The sequence below is a fragment of the Colletotrichum phormii genome (assembly GCF_030913505.1).
Source record: "Colletotrichum phormii strain CBS 102054 chromosome Unknown BDP81scaffold_43, whole genome shotgun sequence".
Lineage (NCBI taxonomy): Eukaryota > Fungi > Ascomycota > Sordariomycetes > Glomerellales > Glomerellaceae > Colletotrichum > Colletotrichum phormii.
The window spans coordinates 1-25,058 of record NW_026851485.1 but is presented as its reverse complement, the minus strand read 5'-3'; the positions used below and the strand labels follow the sequence as shown (position 1 = coordinate 25,058).

General features: G+C 51.1%; 7 protein-coding genes across 7 annotated transcripts; 3 read left to right on the top strand and 4 right to left on the bottom strand.

Annotated features, from left to right (window-relative positions):
- Positions 1-405: 405 nt before the first annotated feature.
- On the bottom strand, positions 406-3,167 carry BDP81DRAFT_476774 (cytochrome P450; the record flags this gene model as incomplete). The annotated part of the gene is made up of 9 exons (XM_060594793.1): positions 406-921; positions 977-1,248; positions 1,319-1,557; positions 1,617-1,768; positions 1,833-2,024; positions 2,080-2,212; positions 2,307-2,524; positions 2,853-2,895; positions 3,131-3,167. The coding sequence occupies 9 exons, from the start codon at positions 3,165-3,167 to the stop codon at positions 525-527; spliced, it is 1,683 nt and encodes a 560-aa protein (XP_060437782.1). The 3' UTR covers positions 406-524.
- Positions 3,168-4,247: 1,080 nt separating this feature from the next.
- BDP81DRAFT_442796 (heterokaryon incompatibility protein-domain-containing protein) lies at positions 4,248-6,561 on the top strand. The gene is made up of 2 exons (XM_060591692.1): positions 4,248-5,995; positions 6,053-6,561. Exons 1-2 carry the CDS (start codon positions 4,429-4,431, stop codon positions 6,463-6,465), a joined length of 1,980 nt encoding a protein of 659 aa, XP_060437781.1. The 5' UTR covers positions 4,248-4,428; the 3' UTR covers positions 6,466-6,561.
- Positions 6,562-7,177: 616 nt separating this feature from the next.
- BDP81DRAFT_442793 (uncharacterized protein) lies at positions 7,178-8,341 on the bottom strand. Its single transcript, XM_060591691.1, has one exon. It carries the CDS (start codon positions 8,020-8,022, stop codon positions 7,255-7,257), a length of 768 nt encoding a protein of 255 aa, XP_060437780.1. The 5' UTR covers positions 8,023-8,341; the 3' UTR covers positions 7,178-7,254.
- Positions 8,342-9,522: 1,181 nt separating this feature from the next.
- BDP81DRAFT_170708 (uncharacterized protein) lies at positions 9,523-10,569 on the top strand. The gene has a single exon (XM_060582160.1). The coding sequence runs from the start codon at positions 9,682-9,684 to the stop codon at positions 10,525-10,527; it is 846 nt and encodes a 281-aa protein (XP_060437779.1). The 5' UTR covers positions 9,523-9,681; the 3' UTR covers positions 10,528-10,569.
- On the bottom strand, positions 10,570-11,402 carry BDP81DRAFT_170707 (uncharacterized protein). Its single transcript, XM_060582159.1, has 2 exons — positions 10,708-11,402; positions 10,570-10,637 (listed from the first exon to the last, which is right to left on the bottom strand). The coding sequence occupies exons 1-2, from the start codon at positions 11,145-11,147 to the stop codon at positions 10,613-10,615; spliced, it is 465 nt and encodes a 154-aa protein (XP_060437778.1). The 5' UTR covers positions 11,148-11,402; the 3' UTR covers positions 10,570-10,612.
- Positions 11,403-18,252: 6,850 nt separating this feature from the next.
- On the top strand, positions 18,253-21,091 carry BDP81DRAFT_361907 (major facilitator superfamily transporter). Its single transcript, XM_060586431.1, has 4 exons — positions 18,253-18,922; positions 18,992-19,279; positions 19,342-20,192; positions 20,246-21,091. Exons 1-4 carry the CDS (start codon positions 18,708-18,710, stop codon positions 20,656-20,658), a joined length of 1,767 nt encoding a protein of 588 aa, XP_060437777.1. The 5' UTR covers positions 18,253-18,707; the 3' UTR covers positions 20,659-21,091.
- Positions 20,947-21,453, bottom strand: BDP81DRAFT_476771 (uncharacterized protein; the record flags this gene model as incomplete). Its single annotated transcript, XM_060594792.1, has 1 exon — positions 20,947-21,453. One exon carries the CDS (start codon positions 21,451-21,453, stop codon positions 20,947-20,949), a length of 507 nt encoding a protein of 168 aa, XP_060437776.1.
- Positions 21,454-25,058: the final 3,605 nt, after the last annotated feature.

Here is a 25,058-nt window from a genome sequence, read left to right as displayed (position 1 = left end):
AGAAGCCGAGCGTCTAATATTCGAATAAGTTCGTGCCGAAGTCTTAAATTGTAGAGAAGACAGACTTAATTAGTCGAGGCTACGTAGGGGCAAGTTTAGGCAACTATGCTCTGTTAGAGTACGTAAGGAATGCCGCTATCATCTCGGTAAACCACATACTAAGGAGCTAAGAAGATCGGGCTTATGATCTTCAAAACAAGAATTTTGCAAGTTGGAAGCTTGTCGGCGAAGGGGCTCAACTTGTGTTAGGGGATCAGTTTTAAGATTATTCAAGGTAACTCGAGAGTTTTATAACACAAGAGCGCGACGTCGTAAATCGTTATCCTGCAGTGTACTGGCGTTGCAACAAGTCAACTTCTCATTCATGACATTAGATGATCAGGCCCTAATCCGAAGGCATTCATTCATCTTTTGAGTTAGGAAGTACGGTCCCCCTGACTTTTGAGGCATTCTTTCCAACGACATGCCGAAAAAGTAAACCGTGATTGAGATCAAGGAATAAAAGGCACGCAATCCCATTCCGTCTAAACCTCCATCCTCCCCAGAGTCTTCGAATCACTCTCCTCCCACGGGTAGGTTTCCTCGATAGAGCGAATCAGCTTCTCGTGCTCCGCGGATCGAGGCTTGATGGAGATCTCAAATGGCTGCGGGTGGCTGATGACGCCAGTGGTAAACTTGATGGCCGGCTCAATGACCTTGCCGTCGACGATAGGCTTGGTGAAGTCATACACGGCAAGTGACTGAGCGATGTTGAGGAAGATAGAGTTATCGGCGAGGATGCGGCCTGGGCAGATTCGGCGGCCGAACCCGAAGACGAACTTGTGAGGGTCTGCCTCAGGTTCATGACCGTCGTTGTGCAGGAAGCGCTCGGGTTTGAAGTTCATCGGGTCAGGGTACCTTTCTGGGTCATGGGTGAACCACCTGCAGACTTGCCTTAGCTGCGTGAACATCTACCTCAACAGCTTGACAGACTCACCAAATATTGGAAAGTACCATGGCTCCTTTCGGAATGAAATACCCTTCGAAGACGTCGTCCTCTGTACTAGAATGGGGCAGGCCCATAGGCCCAATCGGGTGCCAGCGCATGATTTCTTTTACGAGGGCCTCGATGTAAGGAAGATTCTCCCGATCCTTGATAGTCGGCAGCCTTCCACTACCAACAACTCTGTCAATCTCCTCTTGAGCCTTCTTCTGGATATCGGGGTACACCATCATCGCCAAGAAGAAGGATGCGACTGTCGATACAGTCTATAAGAGGTTCAGTATGCAGCATTCATAAGAGTATGGTACTTCAAAAGGTCTGGGTCGAATAGCTCACCGTGTCCGCACCGCCTCCGAAAACAGCCAGCGCCGAGTATTTGTTGTTATGTTGTTCGAAGGACGATTGCGCAGGGGAGTCAAGAAGATTGGCCAGATAGGATGAGTTGTCCTTGCCTTGAGCTATTTGATGCTGGACGAAAGCATACGGCTTATCTCTCGTCTGCTCCATCTGAGCTCTCCATTCCTTTGCGAGTTGTTTAAAACCTGTCCCGGGGATCCAGCTGGGTAGATATCGCACTGCTAGGAATTAGAACAGGCGCTATCTCGGGCACATGCACGGTATGGTTAATACTGACGGAAGGGGAAAACATCAACTAAAAAGGCACCTGGCGTAGCACCCGCCGAGAAGTTGTCCATGGTTTCGGTAATCATCTCGAGGAAAGGATCTTTCTTGAACTGTTCCGCCGTGTAGCCATACGTAATTTTGACAATGAGGGAGCCAGCTTCTCTACAGAACTTCGTTAGCGACCGTCTACGTGGAGGCTTCTGAGCTGATGCATCCTTTCGCTTACTTCTTGATGTGTTCTACGAAGTTTTGCGGGTCATCTAGCAGATGCAGAAGGAGATGTCCGACTTCAGCTTCTTGCCAATCGTTGTATTTCGCCGCGGCTACCTTTGAGCCAAGAATGCGGCCCATGGCCTTACGCTGTGCGCGGAACCGCTCGTCATAGACGGCCATGCCAGTGAGGTGTTCCAGACCGACCCTTTCTTTCTGTCAGAGGTTTCCACAGTCCCGCAAAACGCTTGAGATTCACATACATTTCCCCAATAAAGGTCTGTGATGGTCTTGAGGAATGCTTTAGTGAGCGCTTGTCCAGGAGATCGAAAGCAAGTTGTGGATCGCTAAGAATCACAACAGTCTGACCCATGGTTGTGATTGAACTAATGGGACCTAATACAATCAAGTCAGCTTCGTCTTCCATATCGCAAAATCCCCTTCCACAATGCTGAATAGCATGCCACTAAAGCTCAATGCCAGAACTGACCATATAACTCCTTGTGCTTCAACCAGTGAACATAGTCCAGTTCGCCAGCTTTGGGCAAGTCGTTCACGTTGCCCACAATCGGCAAACCTTTGGGGCCGGGGGGTAGCGGGGGTCGCCCGCCATTCTTCAACTTGTTCAAGACTCTCTCAACAACAAAAGAGATGAGCAGGAGGCCGACGAAGCCGACTGATAGCGAAAATATTTCCATCTTCGCCTGACTGTTAGATGACAGAAGAACAGCAAGGATTTGGGGGAATCCACTGCAGTCAGCAACTTTCTTGCTGCGCATTTGCATCTTAAATACGATTCTTGCATCAAGACCCCTGGACACTAGATTGGCCAGGTTACTGGGTACGCGAGTTGCAATTGCCAGCGTACCACTTAGTCAGTCCGAAGAGTGAGCACTAATAAACCTCGCCAACTCGATTTGGCAGTTAAAGGTTACAGATTCAACTCCATCCCGGCCCGCGATGCAACATCTCGCTGACTGCTTGCGGAGTCTGTCCCACCTTGCTTCGACCTTATTTGTTGGGTGACGAGACACACTCCGGACGCAGGCCTGCAATAGGGCTAAGGTGATGGGTAATGCCTAGACATTGATTCAAAAGCAGCAACTATGGTGCCCCGTGGGGATCTGCGCTACTCTCGGCGAATCACTAGGCTCGGATAGCTGATTAGGTATGACTGGTTGTGCAATTCTCATGCCATTGCCAAGGTCTTCCGCATGCTATTCTGACGTTGCATCCACTGCACACGAAGGTGACAAGGTCAGATTCGCGTAGCACAGAGGGGAACCCTGAAGATTCCATTCTCGGGTGACATACCTGGTTCGCGAGACTTGTGGATAAGCCCGGCATCCATGCTTCAGCCACGCCAATGTTCTGCACAAGGTATTTACCGACGAGTCGAGATGTTGTTGACGCTTGGTAATCCATGATCAGTGATTACGTATGCGGCTTAATATGCATGCGATGTGCTGGGAGTGTGGAAGATGCTTGAGCAACTACATGCCCGTGCGAAGCAACTTGAAGTCACACGTGCACCTGGGATCGCGTTCTCTCGGGGATGGTGGTCGCGACAAGCGAAGTAAGTATGTTTTTTACGTCCCAAAATTGCTCGGTAGTTATTATTAGATAGTTTACTAATACTTATCAGCCTTTGTCATGATGTGTATCGCTATTGGTCTTACCTCTCCAAGCGTCATGTTGACTGATGTCATTTTCTATCGCGAAAAAGGTTCAGCAGTCAATTGCAAGTACCGCAACTCAACTACGACGTGAGATACGTAGGCACTGGCTTGGTACATCCTTACTCAGCGGCGACGGCTATTTGCCACGGAATGGGACAGTACCTCATGCAGAGCTTTGATTGAACCATGTTCTAAAGTTCATGTTGTCATTGCCTTACACAATGCACATTACATACAGGTCGAAACAGTGTCAGAAAGAGCCCGAGGGACGTCTTTTCATGACCTAACTCCTGATTGCCGATCCAACCTCTATTGGTGAAATTGATGGATTGACTGGCACTCAGAGCTTTTCAATCTACATATTACATTGGAAGAGCAAGCGAAAAAAACATCAGCCTTGCAGAACTACCAGCCTCGCGACGCAAGAAAAAGATGGCTAGCATTGCTGAAGGCTGGGATTTAGTACTATTTGATCATTCGCAGGCGGTGACTGAGAGGTGCTGGGAAGACTTGGCGAACCACACACATTCGAGCTGTGTTACCATGTGAGAAAAGCCAAGAAATGAACGGGAGAAAGTCATCCCGCCGGTAAGGCCTGTCATATGACTTTAATCCCTTATACCCCGGTAAGGCTGCAACTCTCCCTATGTCCAGTTCTTTGTGATTAAATCTTGCTTCACCACTAAGATTTACGATTCAGCGATGGACCTTTCGTCGATACCTTTGTACAGTCATGTCCAATTATCCAAGCAGAATGAGATTCGGCTAGTGAGCATTTTACCGGGGTCAGCTTCTGATGTCATACGGACTCAGCTGACCCATATATGCTTGAAAGATTCTGGCAAGAGGCGTAGTCGTAAGCTGTCGATAGAGCAGCTCCGCATCGCCCTCCCGCCAAAGTGGGTGGCCAGAGAAACATTGGATGGGCATGTCATGTTTCGAATGTCTGGCTCAGGCAATCGATGGCAAAGAAGTCATCCCGATGAAAACGTCGAGAGGTGGAGATACGAATCTGACGAAAGCGACCACGAAGTAATCAAGTCCAGTACCTCTGGTGATCGGATTAATTACGAAGCTCTATCATACACATGGGGCTCTGAACAACACCAACAGTGGCTGTTGATTGAGGATGCAAACGAAATGCCCGACGACAACACAAGCAAGCAGCGCAAGATTTTGATCCGAAACAACCTGGCAACGGCTATGCAGCATCTAAGACTCCCCGATAGGCCTAAAAGGCTGTGGATCGACGCTATCTGCATCAATCAGCAGGATAATACCGAAAAGGATCATCAGGTAAGACGCATTGGAACGATCTTCAAGCACGCCGCGAGAGTGATTGGCTTTCTTGGCCCCGAGGACCACAACAGTGGAAGAGCGTTTGAGAGCTTGCGTCAACTTGGAGATCGGGTTGAGATTCTGACGAGCAAAACACGGGGCTGGACACGAGTGCTCTCTCCAGAAGCAGCCGAGAACTCTAAATGGCACCTGAGGGAATCAGATCTTGGCTTCGACGACGCAACCTGGGGTGCGATCTTAGAGCTTCTTTCTCGCGACTATTTTACTCGCGTCTGGATCGTGCAGGAGTGTCATCTCGCAAACGCTCGCGCGCTGCTCCAATGTGGCAACGACATCATCTCCCTGTCTCTCTTCCGTCGGGCCGTGAAGTGCTTGCAAGGCAAGCAGTGGCTCCCATCAGAAAGACTTCGCGAACGGATTCATCTCGTGGAAGAGTTGACTAGACCTTCCTCGGGCCGGCCCCTTCGCGCTATTCTCGACATCACGAGAAACCGCAAGTGTTCGGATCCACGCGACAAGGTGTTCGGGGTTCTTGAGTTGGTGCCACCGAGATTCGCCAACATGATAATGCCGAATTATCATGCACCGGTGGCACAGGTCTACCAAGACACATTCCTAGCCCATTTGAGGCACGTTCATCGATTTGAACTGTTTGACAGATGCTATCGAACGGGGCGAACAATGGAAATGCCATCTTGGGTTCCCGATTTCAACGGCAGAGTCCCCGTGAAGGAGCGCTGTGCATCGCAGTTCGCCTCAGGCCATTCCCAAGCACATTTCAATCACACAGAGCCTAACATACTCAATATCTTGGGAGTTCTTGCGGCAACCGTGACTGAAGTGCGGCCGTCATTCGAAAACAGTTCACTGAGTCCAGCGGACCTTTTGAGTTCATGGAGAACGGCTCGAGTACAACCAGGGAAGACAGCCATTGACGAATCCGGAATTGATCAGGCGATTACACTACGCATGAACTTGTTCAAAGACCGCTACCCCAAACTTCAAATGACTACACTTCAGAAATGGTTGAGTGACGCCTCATCGTTCGGGGTATTAGATGGAGTGCCGACAGGTTCTGCCGTGGAGACGAATACGGAATTCCAGCGCTACTTTGGCCGCACTATTCAACTGTGTGCCGGTCGAGCTTACATACATACGCGTGAAGCTCTGCCAGGACTCGCTCCGTTGGACACGAGAACAGGTATTTCGTTCATCATTCTTGCCGCGCGACGTCAGACGGTGACTTATCGGTGCATAGGCGATGTTATCGTAGTGTTGTTGGGCTGCACTAACCCACTTATACTCCGACCAGGCTCAAGTGGTCAGTATACTCTCATTGGGGAGTGCTTCATGTACGGTCTCAGTGATGCAAATGCATTACTTGGTCCGTTACCAGATTCCTGGACTGTTCAGGCCTTTCCTGGATTTGGTAGAAGACTTGACTTTCGATTCCTCAACCAAGCCACTGACGAGCTGGTGTTAGATGATCCCAGATTGCCGACGCTTTGCGGATGGGAAAGAATATATCATGAGCCAGAAGCAGATGACCCTGAGATCTACGCTTTCTTTCGTAACATAGTGTCCAGCAGCGGGATCAACTCGGATCCTAGAATGGCGCCGGCAGCTTTGATGGATAGGGGCGTCAATCTGAGATATTTTGCGATTTCATAAGCACATGCCTTCGCGGGTTGGTTGAGGTCTTGGGGCTGGCCACGACGCCATCATTATCTCATAGAACCAGAGTATAGACAGTAGAAAATCTTTAGCGAAAAATTTCACGTTCCTTGAGGTTAGAAGTGTTAGAAAATTAGTAGTCGTCTAGGTTAAAGGGGTCAGGAATTATTATTCGCTAGAGTGACTGTGGCTGGATCTCTTGCAGCCGCAACCGCTCTCGACTGAAAACCGAGCACTATTTGGCCATTGCGTTGGTAATAATGTGTCACAAGTTATGGCACAGAATGATGGATTTCCAAATGGGTTAAAGTGGCTTGAAATAAAACATCTAGAATGAAGGAAAGAGAGCAGTCTATGTGCTAAAGAAATGTGCTGATACTGTTCCTGTTTCGTGGCATGATCACTCCGTGTCATGTCTGACAAGATTTTTCAAGTCAATATCCCCAGCCCTGCACAATTTACTTCCAGGCCGCTTGAAGATATCAGAAAGCCCAGGGTAGCCAGAGTACCAGCAGGTGCAAGTTTCCTTGAGAGGGTGTGGGCAGTACACACTGCTCATCTGGACCAACGAGGCAAGCAATGAGGCAATACGACTGGTATTGTTGGTTGGTTGGTGATGTGGTGGTCAAGGTGAAAGGTGGCTGCGGTGGGCTGGATCAACCAGGAAGTGGATCGGGCAGCTGGTGCCTGGGGCACCAGCCACTGCCTCAGGTATCCACAGTCCCACAGAGGGCTCTCCTCAGTCGCAGCTATGTCTTCGCACTCCAACACCCCCTCATCCGTATATCACTCATCGAAAGGATCAGTCTTCCCGGCGAACACACCATATACTCGGCATCCGTCAGCCAGTGTGCCCCCTTTCTTAGCAGTGACGGTATCCGTTCCGCAGCCATTCAAGATCGTTCGAAGGCGAATCTTACAGTGGTCTCGTTTCTCGCCGCTGGTCGTTCCGAGGCCGAATTGAAAAGATCCAGTACATGAAGTGCGAGAAAACATGAGCCCTAACCATAGCTTGTTCGTGCTGTCCATGGCGTACCCCTGAGCAACACCCGCTAGCTTCTGGCGGCCATCGCTTGTCTGTTCAAGCCCAAGGGAGATGGGAGAAACAATGACTTTGTCCCAATACCCCTCGTTGCTGCAGAAGTCATGGATATGTGTTTCAGCTAGTGACTGTGCAAATCCTGGACCTTCGTAGGCACAATTGGGACTGGGAATATCGCCGGGAGGTGGCGTGGAAATGGCCGGAGGCGGGTTCTTCATCCCCTCCAACGCTACATCGAACCGTAAGGCTGACTCTTGAGATGTCCAGGTCGCCTCGCTGAAGTTCATGTGACCTAAGTTGACAGGAAAGACGGTCTCCATTTGCGCAAGTTGGCCGGAGCTCAGTCTGTCAATAGCGCTTAGATCTTTATAACCTAGAGGTTGTGGAAAGTAGTTGGTGACTTGATAGAAGTAGAGGCTGTTGGCTAGCCACGTGCAGCTATCCGAGTTGGTGCTCGATTGTTGGCCTCCCCCGCCCTGATTCAGGGGTCGTTGAGCAAGCTTGTGAACCATTGCTGGGCCGTATACCCAGCGGCCAGTCTCGGTTTCTTCCACGTGGTGGTCGATGACTAGTTGTAGAGTCTGATTAGAAATACACTCCAAAACATGGATTCAAAGTTGCGCTCACTCTTGGGCTGGCCAATAATCTCCAGATGCATCATCTCGTGGAGAAGATACTGGCCGGTATTCATCTGCCATTCCGCATGGGCTGCATGTTTAGTTTCACCATTAGCCAATTCGCTTTCTATGAGGTCGAACTTTTCGTCCAGTGTATTCAGTCCAAAGTAGATAGGACAGAGCGTGATATGTTGGTATTTCCAACCACAGTACCATGTTTGTGTCCACGCGTACCCGCCGACGCTTTTCCCGTCAACTTGTCGGCCACACTTGTTTCGAGTGTCCTTGCAGCTGAGTATTATATCGAATTCTTTTTTGTCTTTAAAAATTTGGGCTCTTTCGAAATTTTCTGGAAACAAGGCGTCATCGTTGTTCAATCTGCACGTAGATATTTGACACTGAATCATCAAGCAAGATTGTCGAAGCCTGAAAGGGGTTATTTACTCGTGATGCGATCCTGGACGCTCGAGAAGTCTGGGCCGATATATGCTCGCCAGGTAGCGATGTGTTTTCCACTTGTAGGAGTTTTGGCGAACCTAGCCAGAGTATATGCATCCCAGGCTGCTGTAGCAAGTACTTGCTGCTGCTTCGATTCACAACTCCCGTCCTCAAACTTCAGGCTGCCACCCCCGAAGGCCACAACCCCTTCTGAATGGGATGAAGCTGCCTCAACACATTCTTTGGATGGAACGCTCCACATATCATTGCAGACAGAAGGGAGTGTGGGAATTACTTGTTCAAATGGATTGCCTCCATCCGGTCGCCAGCGGTCTAGTGACGCCGGCGGGGTCTTTGGATCGAAAGCTGTTGGATCAGACGCGACCGGCTCGTCGACATAGTCGATCATGTTGACTACGGCAAAATCCGTGCCGTTCCTGCGAGCACCGGATGCTGGGGCTGCCCACACCAGGGTAGCCGCATGGTGAAGTATAATAAGAGGTGCGAAGATCATGATAGAATGTACTGAGTCGTCTTTGGTCTCTGCCGAGAGATGCTGATAGGGGCCAGCAAGCCCGAGCATCTCGAACGCATGTCTTATAACTTTTCGACGTAAGGTACTGTTCACTCAGTTCCCTCTCAGCAATGTTCTGCAGCTCCTCAGGGGCGATTCGGTCATATTGATGCCCCCGAAAGTTTGACCTTGATCAGTGCCTCAGCCGCCCGTTTTTGGGGCATCTTGATGCTCCATGTGAGGAAGGCGGGATTGATTCCAGCAAACCTGACGCCGCCAACCCACGGAAGTTGGGGTCGCATCGGGTTTGGCAAAGATCGCAAAGCCCTGGATGGTAAAAACCTGCCGTCAGAATCTGAACAAGACATGCCCATCTTCTTGGCCGGGTGCCGGGTCTGGGGCCGAGCCCTCGGGGTCCGTCGGGGGTCCAATGGGTCTTTGGGGTCCCGTTGGTGCCAACCCGGTGCGGAGACGCGACATCGACTGTAGATAAAGTTGAGAACAATGGGCACCGCAGCCATCTACTATTCAAATGGATCTTTCATAGAAGTCGGCTCAATCGAGGGTAACAAACACTACAAGGCCTTCATGCGGCGCATGACATGCGCAGCAGCAAACCGCCTTACGCTACACCTGACTTGGCCATATGCCGGTTCATCCCTCCAAGCTTCCAGGGAATTTTCAACGTTTGCACCCCGCCAGCCGCCATTGCCAGCACCGAGATCCTCCTACACGCTCTTCAGTCTTCCGTTGCTGCACACCTGGGCACATCCTTCTGCTACGCAGAGCTGATACTGCACGATCCTTCCCAAGGAGACGGATATCAGCGAGATGGTGTGCAGGAATCACTGAAGCGCATCGGCCTCCGTCAAGCAATGAAAGGCGTACCGGCCCTGCCGGCTTCCAGTCTCGCTGTTCATGCCAACATCCAATTCCCAATTCCCAGGACAGATATACCTCAAGCGGCGCTGTCGATAGAATTCAGTCGTTGGGGGATGAGCACCGCGGTTTTCTGCGTGGATGAGCTGGTTCTCGAGGAGCAGCGTCACAAAACCATTGCATTCTCCGACGAGAAGAACGCGAGTGGCGCAGACGACAGCCCAGAGGAGGATGCCGCGAGACTAGCGGAAGCGAGCGAGGCGCTGCGCCGTATCTCCACACCGCCCCTGGGATCGTGCTCTGGTGTTGGCGACATGCTGGATGAGATCCAAGTCCTAATCCTCCACGGTGATTCGGTCCGAGATGCTGGCTTCGTGGAGTTGTTGATAGACCTATTTGGGAGTAGGCTGGTTGAAGAGGCGTATGATTTTGACCCTATCTTCGCACCTGCAGTGGCAGGAGCTAGAGCATCCCACGAGAACATGGATCTGATCAATTTTGAGGAGCCTGCTGCGTTTGGATGTCGTTGGATGTCCAAGTTGTACCGTGATCGGAACCAAGAGTTGTAGGAATGATTGAGATTGGCGCTTGGCAAGCATGCGATTACTCATTATATAAAGATAATCATCGTCGCGAGTCTGCTCTTTGAGTAAATCACTTTTGATTTTGTTTCCCCCCTCTATGATATCTTAATTAGTGTGGAGGTCTCTTCGAGAAACACGGCGCAATACAGAAGTACGTGAACTTACAACACAGACAGCGTGATATCGCCCTTGATCTTTGCTTTAAGATCAATGTCGACGTCCAAATTCATATCCAGCTTCACCGAAGGCGCCCCACTACTGCTCTTGTTCTGCACTTGTCGATTCTGTTGGTTTTGGGGTGCAACCTGCTGTTGCCCAACTTGTCCTTGTTGCTTGGCTGGATCATGTCGCTTACTCCTTGATCTTCGCGTCACGTACCTGACTCCATCGCGCTGCGTGCTAGATTCCGACGTGGATGCTGAAGCATTAGGATTTAACCTCGGAGTTTCCTTCTCAATCTTCTCTTCGGTCTCAGTCTTGTGCGCGGGTGCCTCCTTTTGCAACTGTTGCCGCGCTGGTTGTCTACGACCTTCTCGATCCATCTGATCTGCCTCGCTGTACGGTGGTGTCGGGTCTGACTTATTTTCGCTGGCTTGTGCTGGCATGTTGAGCTAGGACGAGATCTGAGTTATTGATGCGTTTGCGTCGTGCTGAGATCTTGCGGTTCTCTAAGCTAGCGTCGTTTCGAGCTTCGAAGTGCGTTGCAGGTCAATGGTAAACATTCAGACTCGTTTACTCATAGACAAAGCATGTAGTCTGCCGTCTAAAGTTCTAGAATGTGTCTAGGATGACGTAATCCTGCGAAGCTTGCCCATCATTCGCAGTTGAGCCGCGTGGGGACGTGTCGACTGAGGCCCATGTCGTCATGACATCACTCTCCCCTCTCGAAATTCGTAGCGGGGAACTGGAGCTGACCTTCATGAAGGCCTAAAACATTTGGTATCCGAGCTCACTTGGGGTAAATGATGTTAACAAAGTTCAAATTGCAGCTTTCAGACTAACTACTTGACATTGAATCTTTAGAGTTTCTACATACTTGCTACAAGAACTGAAAGAGCGTCAGTATCGGGTGTCGGTCGGAGTGCGGCAACCGGACCGGATGCAACTCGGAAGGCCTGTCCATCACGCACCCAGCATAGGAGCTCCCGGGATCGCTCGTGCAGTTATAAGTTGAAGCCTTCCTCGGTATAGCTGATTATTCAGACGTAAGTCTGGGGCGTCATACTGTTGATCTCGTCTGAGCAGAAAGTTGTAATTCTACCGATCTCCCTTCGACAAGGCGGATAACTCCTCGCTGATGGAACGGACGAAGTTGAGATGAAGCCAACGATCTCAATTTGCACAATTGACATGGCTCGGTGTGTATCCCATCGAGTGCTGCAAGGCGACAGTACATTGAGATGCGGGGGAGCAGCCAATCGGGCCACTTCGGGCCCCTTTTTCCAACCAACCAACGTAATTGATAATAGATACTTCCAATTACTAGAGATTCTGCGTATGAAATCGGTACCAGCAATCTTCTGAGTTACAGAGAGCTACATCGCACTCGAGGCAGCCCATCCTCGTGTACTTCCCAGGGATACCGGGCTCAACCTCCGGAGGCTCGCGGGGCCGAACAGTGGCATTATCACATTGCTCCGGCGTACAGTCGGCAGTGCAGGCGGCGGCGAGGTCCTCGGGCAGCAGGGCAAAGATACACGACTTCGCCGAGCCCGTGGAACGGCCAGATCCGTCAGAATCGTCAGAATCCATTAATTGAGTATTGGTAATGATGGATTTGGTAGATGTACCGGAGTGGAAATCATAGGGGCAACTCAAGCAGTGGATGTACCAGATGCGGTGCGGGGTAAAAGGGGGCCCGTTATGTGGAGCCAATGTACTGTCGCCTTGCAGCACTCGATGGGATAGGCTGCGTATTTCTCTGGTCAACTTGACTTTTCCTGGACGCTCTCCTCTTCACCTATTGCCAGTACATTGATGCGCAACAGAGCCAAAGATGGGGGCAATGTTCACGCCTGGCAGGCGGGAACTGATTGGCATTCAGCAAATTATTATCTCGCTCCTCATTACAGTAAAACGTGAACGGAAACTTCATTCGGATGAGACACCATTTTCTTCGTCTCTAGATGTGCGAGCTCGCCGAGAGAATATTTCTTACATCGATCCAAATTTGTGGACCTCGAAGCTGATAGCGTAGATAGCAAAATTGGAAACATCTTGGAATAAGTCAAACCCCCCACTTCCTGGCACCCCCCTGTTTCTGGCACCACAAAAACGATGGGATCACAACCCGACCTCCTCATTACTATTAACTATTGATCCTCAACCACACCCACTACAATACAGCTGCCAGCCTCACTAGGGCATTCAGAGTCGCTGGATTCAGCCGTGATAACCTCCTTTTCACCCGCTTCGATTTGAGCCCGATGGATATCCCTGATGTTCGCGAACTTCGTGTTGGGATCGATTTGAACAGTCTTCCTCTTCCTCACTGCAGCGTTGGTAACTTGAGCCCTCAGGTGAGCTAGTTGCTGCTGGGCAGCTGCCAGTTGCCAGGCCTGCTCTGTGAAGCCTTTTTTCACCTTCCTGAATAGCAGCCGTTGAGTGCTGGTATCATTGTCGAGTTGGGTGTATAAGTGCAGTTGACCGCTGAGCTCTGCCAGCTTCCTGGGTGTCGACCAGACCACTGCAGAGGAGGCAGAATCCCATGGCTCAACAGGGGTAGTTTGTTGACCATTATGGCATCGCTTTCTGCCCTGACTAGTTGGTTTGGGTGTGGTGGGCTTAGCAGGAGGCTCAGGTAGTACCATAGGGTTCATCAGGGGCTTAACCATCGCCACAGGGTGTAGACCAGTCCACTTCCAACCACTTCTGATGTTCGAGACTGATAGACCAGCAAGTCGAGCCTTTCTGGTAACAGTCCAGGAAGTTCCTTTTACCTATAATGGTAGAGTCGTTCCATTGAGACAAGTAACCGAGCTCCTTCCGATAGGCTGACTTAACAGGGCTGAAGACAGACTGGTCAAGAGGCTGGAGGACATGAGAGGAGTGTGGTGGTAAGAACAGTAAATGGATATTGTTAATATAGCAATTCCACATGAAGTCTGTCGTCGTATGACTCCCATGCCCATCCACAATCAGCAGTCGAGCCTCCCCCTCAGCCTCAGGCATAGTCTGTGGGATGAACACCTTCTCTAACCATTCAATGGCAGTTAAGTCTGTAGTCCAGCCATTATCTGTTGCTGTGAACTCCCACCCATCGTATGGAACGAGATGTAATGGAAACCACTGCTGTTGGACTGTCTTCCCCTTGAAAATGATAAGAGGACGAAGTGCCCTACCCAAGGCTGAGATACACTCAATGATAGAGACCCATGCCCTCGACCCAGGTTGTTTCTTGCGAACAGACGTCGTCTCAGCCATACCCAGCACTAACCCATTAGCTCCCTGACCCTCGAGGATGCCAGTCTCATCCATATTATATCTGTTGGCTGGTTTGATGTCCTTGATCTCAGGGATAGCGAGGAACTTAAACCAGTTCCTAATGACCTCAGTAGATGCCCCATTAACGCGTCTAGAATCGATAGAACGACTTCTCTGAACCTTAATGATAGGGTTCCTTCTCACAAAGGCATAGATCCAGCCTTTTCCCAGTGGTTTGGTATCCCCAGCAGCAGCCAGAACTCGCTCTGCGAATTCCTTCACCTATTGGTGCGTTGGTGCGAGGCCCAGCGAAGCCTGAATGCGAACCCATTGTGCCAGCTTACTCTCCTGGTCAGGAGACAGCCTCTGCCAGTCAGCAAAAGCCACTTTCCTAGTCTGACCACCTTGGAGACGTAGTTGGAGGGTTGATCGTGGTATCCCATACTCCAATGAGGCTCTCTTTTGACTCTTGCCGTTTGAGATGTCCTCGAGAGCCTGACGAAGCTGATCTTCGGTATATTGAGGCATTAGATATAGAAGAAGGTATGTGCAAAAGATGAGCCCATTTGGACGCGAATTGAAAATGTTGTGATAAAAGGAGGTTGGGGGTGGGCATTGGGTTGTGGTGGATTTTCGCGTTTTTGTGGGTGCCAGAAACAGGGGGGTGCCAGGAAGTGGGGGGTTTGACTTACCTGTCGCAGTAGCCGAGGCCTGCGACGCTCCAGACCATAAGACCTAGGATACAAGTCTGTCGCCTGAGATCTGCGATTCAGCAAGTGATGAACAAAGCTGCCCTCCGAATGAGAGAGCTTTGAGCCATGTTTAAGGCTCAAGCAACCGCAGCTTCGACAGACTTCGGCTAAAAGGGAGGCTCATAAAATGCCGGAACACAACGATGGACGTAGTGATACTTGACTGCAGGGAGAACTTCATTGGCAGAACTCAGCACATAGATCGATGCTGTTGAAAAGCTAGCATTCCTGTCTCGAGCATCGCATAACGACCTTATTTCGTCCTACAAAACTGGAGATGAGTCTTTCGTAACGGGGGAATATATTTCAAACAATGAGAAGACGCGTAACGCGGGATTGGCACGGCGTGTGATGGTTGCATGGAGCATACTATGGAAAAGATCTTTGGTAACGTGGGATGGACCGTTCAGGTTGCAGCAGTCGGGTCTCGAATCATCGAAAGACCCGGTGTGCCATCTGGCTACGTGATGGCATGGCCTTTATTGGCAGTCAGCCACGGAGGAAATTGCCGGAATTGAGGTTCCGATTATGAAATTGTTGTCAGACAGTCAAAGTTGTCAGCATTCACCCCCACGATAGTCTAACTGATGGTGGGCCGATGTCGCAAGTGGGCACGGCAACATCCTTGTGCTGCTTGTTGGCTGGCAATGGGCATCCAGGCATAGTATTACTGGCACCTCGGCGGCTCTTGCGTCGGTGGAAGTCGGAAGAGAGTCTGCACCAGGCAAACTGAGCCTGGCGGCCGAACAACTAAGGTAAGGTAGCTCAAGGATCAATGCTAGCGGCGGCCGACTGTGGAATCGTGTGAACTAGATTGCCAGAGAAGAGATTTCCATCCCAACTCAATGTCCTCTAATCGTACTTACGGGCGGATCATCCCTCAAAGATCTGTGGATCGGGGATAGCTCGTTGAGTGAAAGATGTAGCCTGGAGCTACGAAGGGTGGAAACCGTGGCAATAATGTGGCGCCACTAGTAGAGGTGGTCCTCCTACGGATACGGACGGTTTGGTATGCTTGGCCCAGCAGTTCGGTCGCGTGGTGGGAAACCGGAGCTGCGAAGGGGTCCATTCTCCCACGTTGGAGTCTCGCCGCTCCCATGTAGTCTTGATGAGATTGCGAGAAAAGGCTACACGACGGTCGTGCCCTTGGAAAAGAATGGTCCAGATGTCTTACGCTTAGCATCATGTGGCGTTCCAGTTCGAGTCTACCGTCATTGCCGCAGACGCCATTCACGGGCGGTAACTACTCGGTCGGAATCCGAGCAGTGAAACGGAGGCTCATCCAAGTCTAAGACACCGTTCACGCAGCCAGACGTCAAGTATCTGTAGACTAAGTGGAAGTGCCGTAGAAGGCGCAAAGGAATGTCATTGGCGCATATGCGGCCTGCTGGCGAGATTCAAGGCAAAGGTATCTGCTAGGTGGTCAACCGCGAACCCTACCAGAATCTTGATGTTTCTCGCCTGCGGCACAGCCGAGAGCCGGCGGGGCACCCTCAATAAGGATGCCCGTAAGCTTGAAGGGCCGATATTCGGGTTTCTTATCCAGCCGCGGCAAGGAAAACAGTTGTCGGGATGCGCACTGGGCCGAGACCAAACATTTCTCAAGTCTGAACAATGGATATGTATTGGTAGAAGAAGGCCGAGAACGAAAGACTCGTGCTGGTGGATGCAACTCGATTGCAACGCGGCAGCATCGGAACGGGAAGTTTGCGCCAAGAGCAACTCTAAATATGGTGACAGGACGGGATGGAGAGTTGCATATTGGAAGCCATGGCCAAGGCTGGGCAACTAGGTCATTTTTGGCCGTGAAGCTGGCAGAATGCTACACAGATCGGACCACGATGCAACGGTGGTGGCCCCAGGTACGCGGATGCAAGCAAGCAATTACGCAAGCAAGGTGGCAGGCTGGCAGCGCGTGTCCAGCCCAGGATGGAGAGGTCGTTGTTCTCCAGCCCTATGTTGCAGAGTGGAACTTCCGCGGAAGAGGGCAATCGGAATGAGCAATCGTAGGCTGTTGTGCTGGGGCCTGGGGGCGGCAAGGTGACAGGGTGACAGGCCGAAGAGTCGAGAAAATGGAATCTGTGTGTCACCGGGCGACGAGATGGGAATAGGTGCAAGTTGAAAGTGCCAATCGAGGTGAAGTCTTTCCCCAGGCAGCAAGATGATCTGATAAGATTGTAAAAGCGGGGCGACATCTGATAAAAATTTGCCTCGGCGCCATTGGGAACGGCCCCACAGCCTAAAATGACACCACAGGCGATGGACCAACCAATGGCCAGCATTTGAGGACCTCCTTCCCAGTGAACGGGTGGGCAAGAGTGGGGTTCTTTCGGTTCCTTCTGCCTTGGTGTTGTTGTTCCTGCCGACCTGAAGACATTCTTCCTTCCTGGCACGGTTTGGCACGCTGCCATTGTTGGCATCCACGCATCATTCCTTCCTTCCCGTTCCCGACCAAACCGTCCTCCAGTCGGGCGTGGCAGGCACCATGGGTGTGTCAAAGGCAGTGGCACCTTCCGGGTTGCTAAACTGGAAGGAGTGACATGTTTGATGTACTCGTCCCCTCTTTCCCTCCGCTCACTGTCCACTTGCGTCGAGTGACTGGCTGTTTCTCTCCTTTGCACCTCGGCCCTGGTCATGCTTGAAGTCAAGCTTTTCTTCATCCTTAAATCTCTCGCCGAATCGCGACAAATTGTCCGGCAGCGAGGACGACCATCGGGCCCCGCTTCCTGGAGGGCAAAAGAACTTCTGTATCTCCCCGACGGCCTACGATGTCTCTCGAGTCCAGAGTCCAGAGCATGGTCCCTAATCGACCCGAATGGATCTATGAATGTGTTTCCGGAGAGAAAGAAGTATAGAGACACAGGCCGATACACTACCTAGACGGCCCGGCGATTCATACAAGGCGACAAACGCAAACATCTCGCGACTAATAATCCTACTTCCACCACCCGCCGTACTTTGCTCCTCGGGTCTCGCCACGGGCAGAACGCCATGAAAGGCTCGTCGCGCGACGATCTCTGCCTCCAAGATCCGCTAGCACAGCTTCTGCCTCATCCCGCCGATGCGCGCCCCAAGACATTCGACAGATACTCAGGGCCACGCGAAGTGGTTTCCGACCAAGCTGACATGTGAGGCCCTCCACCGCCGCCAAGATGCGACGACTAGTGAACCGACTCTGGTAGCCGAGCTGCAGCTAGAGCTTTATTCGGCGCATCGGCTCACTTGACTGCCACCCCACCACCGATTCACACACCGGTCGCCTGCGCGATCCTGTGCAGCCGCCTGTTCTGCCCGTTGGAACCCAAGGTCCCAAGCAAAGAATACAACCTAGAACCCTTCCCTTCCGAACGTCTTCCAGGGGGTGGCTTCCCTGGATCCCCACATGGTCCGAGTCGCCCAACGATCCGGGCCAAGACAGCTCGGGTAACCTGGACGCCATTTCGTAATTCTGTGCCCACGATTTCCCGTAAACGCTGCGACCGAGCCAACCAGAGCTGTTCGAGTGGATTGTTGGCCAGCTTTTGCCTGCCTTGGGCCTTTCCAACACTCTGTCCCACGCGGGCAAAGTCACTCTAGGCCACCGCTGGCTCTTACATCCCGTGAATCTCTCCACCACCCAAGAATCCACTCGGGGTTAAAGGTTCTTTTGCTCTTGGTGGACACACAACTACACGAACAAAGTGGTACTAGTCCTGCATGAGGGTGGAGAGCTAGCTCTGACCTTACACTAGTGGTGGCACCCGTCAACCATCCTTTGCCTTGCCTTCGCCGAGCCGATGGCGGTTGCACGACTATTCAGCCAGGTCGCGCAGCTTTTGGCGTGTGATACTTAGACCCAGTCTCTGCCCGTCCTACTAAAGCTCTTGTGCCCCGGAACCAAGCTCTCTTCGACAACAGAAGACACCCTTTTCTGTTGCTCTTAACGCCTCTGAGCCTGGCCGCTGGCAATATCAACCGTCCAGCATAGCCAGACGTACGAACGACATAATCATGGGCTTGTTTTCCAAGAAAGCTCCTGTTGAGGAGCAGGTGGTTGCTGAACCTACCGGAGCTCCCCATTACGATGAGAAGACGACGGGCGAGCATCCCGGCGATAGATCAAGCGATGACGAGCCAATTTCAAAGGACCTTCAGGCCGGTGTCGCCAAGGTCGAGGCCATGACAACCGTCTGGACCAAGCGCGATCTTATCATTGCCTACATCCTGTAAGTCAATTCTGCACTGCACAGATAGGGACTGGAAGATCGCTGGACGATAGCTGACTGCTCGTGAAGCATCTGGCTGTTCTATGTTGTTACCTCTATCCAGGAGGTCTCGATGCGCGTCCTCTCCCCCTTTGTCACCAGTTCTTTCGCCATGCACTCCTTGACAGCCACTACTGGCGTCATGTCCACCCTCATTGCCGGCCTGATCAAGCTGCCGCTTGCCAAGATTCTCGACACATGGGGCCGTCCTCAAGGTCTCGGTATAATGCTCATCTGCTGGATTCTCGGCTTCATCATGATGGCTGCTTGCAATGGCGTTGAGACATATGCCGCTGCGCAGGTTTTCTACTCTGTCGGGTAAGTTTTGAGCTCCAAAGATTGTCAAGTTTCCATATTCGACAAGTTCTAACAGCCATCAGATCTCAGGGTATTTCCTACTGCATTACCATCTTCATTGCCGATACCTCTACTCTGAAGAGCAGAGCCCTGATGCTCTCGTTCGCAACAACACCCTACATCTTCATTACCTGGGCAGCTGGCCCCATCACCGACAGTATCCTTAGAGAGGACGGCATCGGCTGGCGTTGGGGTCTTGGCATGTGGGCTATCGTTGCCCCCGTCGTCATCGGACCCCTTGTTCTCCTTTTCCTCTGGAACCAGCACAAGGCGAAGAAGATGGGTGTCATCGACAGCCGCGGATCCATCAAGAACATCTCTGGCGCCAAGGTTCTCAAGTTCCTTATTGATGTTGATGTTCTCGGTATCCTGATTCTCGCTGCCGGCATGGCCCTGTTCTTGCTGCCGTTCAACATCTACTCCTACCAGTCCGACGGCTGGCGCTCTCCCATGATTATCGCCTTCATCATCGTTGGTTTCTTCTTGATCATCGGCTTCGTTGTCTATGAGAAGTTCTTCGCCCCCGTCACCTTCATCCCCTTTTCGCTCCTGATGGACAGGACCGTCTTCTTTGGTGGCATGATGTTCGTCTTCGTCTTCTTCAACTCTGCTGTCTGGGGATCCTTCTTTACCTCCATGCTCATGGTTGTCTGGAACACGTCCACCTCCCAGACCACCTACATTAGCAACATTTACCGCACGGGCTCCTGCTTCTTCTCCATCATCATCTCCTGGCTCATCTACCGCACCGGACGCTTTAAGCCATTCGCCCTCTTCTTCTGTATCCCTCTTATGATGCTCGGTGTCGGTCTCATGATCCACTTCCGCCAGCCTGACCAACCCCTCGGCTACATCATCATGACTCAGATCTTTGGTATGTTACTTGACCCTAAAGCTATTGACGATTATTGCTAACATCACGTACAGTTGCATTTGCCGGTGGACCTACTGTCATCTGTGGAGAAATGGCCATGCTCAGTCCCTCCGATCACGCACACGTCGCCGTCATCATGGCCATCCTGGACCTCTTTGGTAGCATCGGCTCCACCGTTGGTTACACCGTCGCCACTGCCATCTGGACCGGTACCTTCAGAAAGAACATTGTCAAGTACACCCCTGCTGGCACTCCCGTTGACACCATCTACGGCGACATCTACCAGCAGCTTAGCTATGAGGTCGGTACTCCTGAGCGCATTGGCATCCAGCGCGCCTACGGTGACTCGCAACGCATTATGCTCATCACGAGTATCTGCCTGTTGGTTGGCGCTCTCGGCTCCGTTGCCATGTGGCGCAACCTCAACGTCAAGAAGATCAAGCAAGTGCGCGGAAACGTTGTTTAAAGAGTAGTTGATTATGATGATACCCCGCATAGCCTTGCTCTATGACATAAAAGCGATTATTTCTTCCTGTGGTTGATTCACAACTAGGGTTACCCATTTTCGTGCCCTTCATTGATTTTAATTTACCAGGCATATAGTATGCCATTTAATAAACTTGGATTTCGCCCTCCACTCTGACTGTCGGACACCTTGTCCTTTCTTCGATGAGCTTAAGGCATAAAGGTTTAAAGGGTCTCTTGCTACTTGCTTATGTAGTTCTGAATGTCAAAGTCGAATTCCATGACGCCCTCAACTGTCTTTATGAAGATCCTTCCTCATCACGCCCTTCAAGCTCTCCTCCGAGATGTTGATGTACTTATCAGGCGAGACACTATCCTCAAAAGGCACTCTCAACCACTCGTCCGCCTGCGCAATCTTACCCCCCTTCAACTTCAGATCAATGACACCCGAATACTCAAACGGTAACCCCGTCGCCTTCCGCCGCCCCAAGTCGTTCACGAAAACCCCCTTGTTGACAGTGCGGAAGCTGCAGTACCCGTTGCCGTTGTCATCCATCTCGGCCCAGTAGACGGGGTACTGCTTGTCGAGGTAGACTTCAAAGTCCTTGTGCGCGCCGTTCCAGTGTTTATGGTGCCGTTCGAGGAATGCGTAGGGGACGTGGATTTGGGCACCGTGGTCTGTCATGAAGGAGTCCGGGGTGAAGAGAGCTAGGAGGGGGGAAGGGTCGCGGGCGGCCCAGGCGCGGCAGTAGATTGTGGGGAGGGATTCGAGGTCTTTTGGGGGTGTGTTGGCCATTTTTCTTGCGATTGAGATATTGGCTAGTTGAGTCGACGGGGTTAGAGTTTATTGTCGGGGAGAAAATATATTTGAGCTTAGATGGCTAGATAGGGGATTCAAGGTTATTTGACAGAACCGTGTCTGACCTTTTCTTTCCCCCTTTGCGAGCAGGAACGAACCCATCTTTATCCTCGTTCGGAAACACAGGCTGGTGGCGGGATGGTGGTTGGGGAAGCTCCGTCATGAACGTGATTGAAGATGGAATGAAACCGGAGGCGTGGTGCTGATCGGACGAAGAACGGGTGTGACGTGATGCGTTCCATGCGGCTTGCCGGGGGCACGGAGCGGAGGTCTCGGAGATGTGTGGGGAATGGGACCGGGATAGGGAAGTATGTTTCCTGCCCAATCTTACAAGCCTGATGTAGGTAGGGTAGCGTGCTCTCCTCCGTAGTGTCGTTCCGGTTGATCTGCCACGTGGACGCAGTCGCGAGGTTCTAGCTCGAGGTAACGCCAGATACTTACCCCTATTTTCTCGCACTCGATGGGCACTTCTCGAATCTTAAATCAAGGTCAACAACGGGGACAGGCTCGGATTCTGATATCACTGGCATAAAACCCCCGAACTGGTAGTATACTGTCTTTATCTCGCGCTTCATAGGACACGTCTAGGCGTCCTTACGCTTCTCTGTCCAAGACCTCTATGTCCTGAAGCGCAATCCATTCAGTGACCTGCGGAGCGATAAGAAGCTGCTTAGAGAAGTTGTCTGAGCAACGCTGGGAAAAGCGCAATGCGATGCCGTAGCCGTGCGAATAGCTGATGAGAGTTGGAGGTGCTCCCAATCCTCGTTTATAGTTCAGGCGTTCGTTGTTGATGGGTGTGCTTTGCTTGAGGCGCCGTCGCTAAGAAGCTCAAAGTGCAACACTTTGCGGTTGGTTTAGAGGTGTTGATCAAGGCCGCTCCCGGGGTGAGGTCAATAGGATGCTGATAGACCTCAGCCGATGGATCGGATGACTGCAAGGGAGGCAGATTCGAGAATGAGGTAGCTGGAGCGGATGCCGGCCTAAGGGTAGCGACCATGGCATCTTGGGACGAAGTTTGCGGTGCGTGAATTGTGAGGGTTTAACATGGAATTGTTATCAAGAGAGTTTGCGTACTGGGGTCTATCTGGTCTCCTGTTTCTTCGCCTGAAGGCATAGAAGTTGATGCCAGAGTGTCTGACAGCAAAGCTTCAATTTATGAAGTACTTAGTGTTAGACATATTGACAACACTAAAATCTGACACTATTTCCTGAAAAGATGATTGACATGAGACTGTTGTGGTAACTGCATAGTACACGCAAGCTTTCCTGGACCTCTGTGGGAGACCGTATTCTGTCAATTGCTTTGAGACACCAAAAAGCTTTATCGAGCGTTTCGCCGTCGTGATTGTGGATACGGCCTGTACCAACGGCCCATCAAATCTTTAATTTCCTTTACCCACGTCTCCATCTTATGCATTGCTTCACCCCTGGTAAGTCGGTGACCATCATCTCCATGCATCTCAATTCTGACTCCTTGAGCACCCAAAAGATGCCTCATGGCGAGACATCGGTGGTGATATCGCCGCCGTGGCTCATTGGGATCTCTTGCTGCTCGACAAATCCGGTACGACTCATTGTAAATGTTGTCGGTGACGAAAATAGAAAAGCAGGAGCTCATCGTCTCGAGAAGGGCTTCGATATCTTGTTCATACCACGAAGCTATTCCCTTCATCATCGTATCCGTGATTGTGATATGACTATCAATCATTCTCATGGCATAGCCCAAGTTCTCATAGAAAGAGCCCTCCTGCCTGACCGGAAACCAAGTCTCAAGACAGTCCTCTGTTATGTTGAATCCATCATGGCATGCCAAGAAACCCAAGGTTTCTGGTCCTCGGCGGTGGTTGCACAGAGCGCTCAAAATCATGTCAGGTGTGACTTGTTTTTCTGTCTCGATTTCGAACAGTCGACGCAGTATCTCAACGCTGGAGTTGTAATTCATGGCAGCCGCGCAAAAAGCCTCTTCAGGGATCTTGAGACCAGTATGTTTCGCAGAGAGGTAATCCACAATATCCGAGCCAAAGTATGTGATCCCAGCCGCCACAGCTAATGCATGTTCGGTGACTTTGACATCTGGGTTCGTCTCATGAAGGAGGCTTGGAACTTCTAGGGCACTACGTGACCTGGAACAGGCCTTTTCCACCATCTCCTCCGTTATGTGATGACCACCACGCCTATCAAGAAGGATCTTCAGCGCGTCCGTGCCAAAACCCCAGCTCCCGATAACAAGATTTATTAGTTGATCAGAGGGTACTAGTTGGGGCTGCCCATGCAAGATGAGTTTCACTGATTCTTCGCTGTTATGGGGTGACGATTCCACTACGCCCTGTAGCAGTTTTTCCGATGCTCCTAAATCTGGAAGCTTTTGTAAGACTGATCCAATTAATCGGGCGGGAACTTTTTTCAGAGACTTCAAAGTTTCTTCTCTGGTAATTGGCGCAGGCGTACAGGTGAGGAGAAACTCGACGACCTCCCAGCTTTGGGTTTCAATTGCACACTCGATAGGTAAACCGATCTTCAAGGCTTCACATTCGATTTCGGCGCCATGTTGAACAAGGACTTTGAACACTCCTAGTTCCCGATTCCATGATGCAGCTTGGAGAGCGGTGGCCATGTTGTTCCTATCCTTGCTGGATTTGACAGCATCGGCCGCTAGAACCTTCTCAACCACATGCGCAATTCCAAAGAATGAATGCAGCAGTACTCAGAACGTCGAAGCTTATGCCCTTCAAGTCTTTTGTGAACATTCTCCAATTATGACGTTGATTCACCCAGACAGTGACGACGGGCTGTGTGGTATCGCAGAGTAAATGAGCTTGGCCATACAATTCCTCCTTTTTACCATGATTTTGCAGCTCATAAAGTGAGGGCCAGTGAAGGGCGGCGTAGAAGAGGAAACCTCCTTGATGAAGATAACCGAGTTCGAGTTCTTCGGCTTTGTTGGTACATCCGTGTAACAGTTCCAAGATGGGTAGTGCTTTTAGGCAAGCAGAGAGCAATGTCGCCTGCGCATCAGAGCCGTTGAACCTCCCTTGCCAAGAGAAAGGCTTACGGCTAGGTCCAAGCAAGAACTGTCTGACAGTCTGGTGCAAGAACGACAGTTCCAGTCCAAACCTGCCTTTTGTCACTACTACCAGAAACCCCGTGCAGTTCTGTACGACACTCCGAAAGTTTTCGCGCTAACAATCATCGTGAAAGTCCTTTTTGGACTTCCACTGGGTTCTTGATGTGGAGAGAACAGTGAGAGCTCTGTCGGCCTCCCTCTGATTGAGGGGCCGAGGAGAGGCCAGCATGAGTTGGAAGAGCACTTTTGTCTTAGGCTCGTCGTAGAAGCGTCGAAGAACCTTTTCGTAGATATCTGAAGCTTCGGCAGGCAGATGTTCAAAAAGGCCAATTATGTCTGATTTCCTCATTTAGCCACCGGGTTCTTCTTGGGTCATCTGAAAAACGAGACGCAGCCACAGATAGGTGCGATTTTCCATGGCTTTCAGATATTCTCTAATGTCTTCTTTGTCGCTCTTGGGAAGAGGCCCAACGAGGTT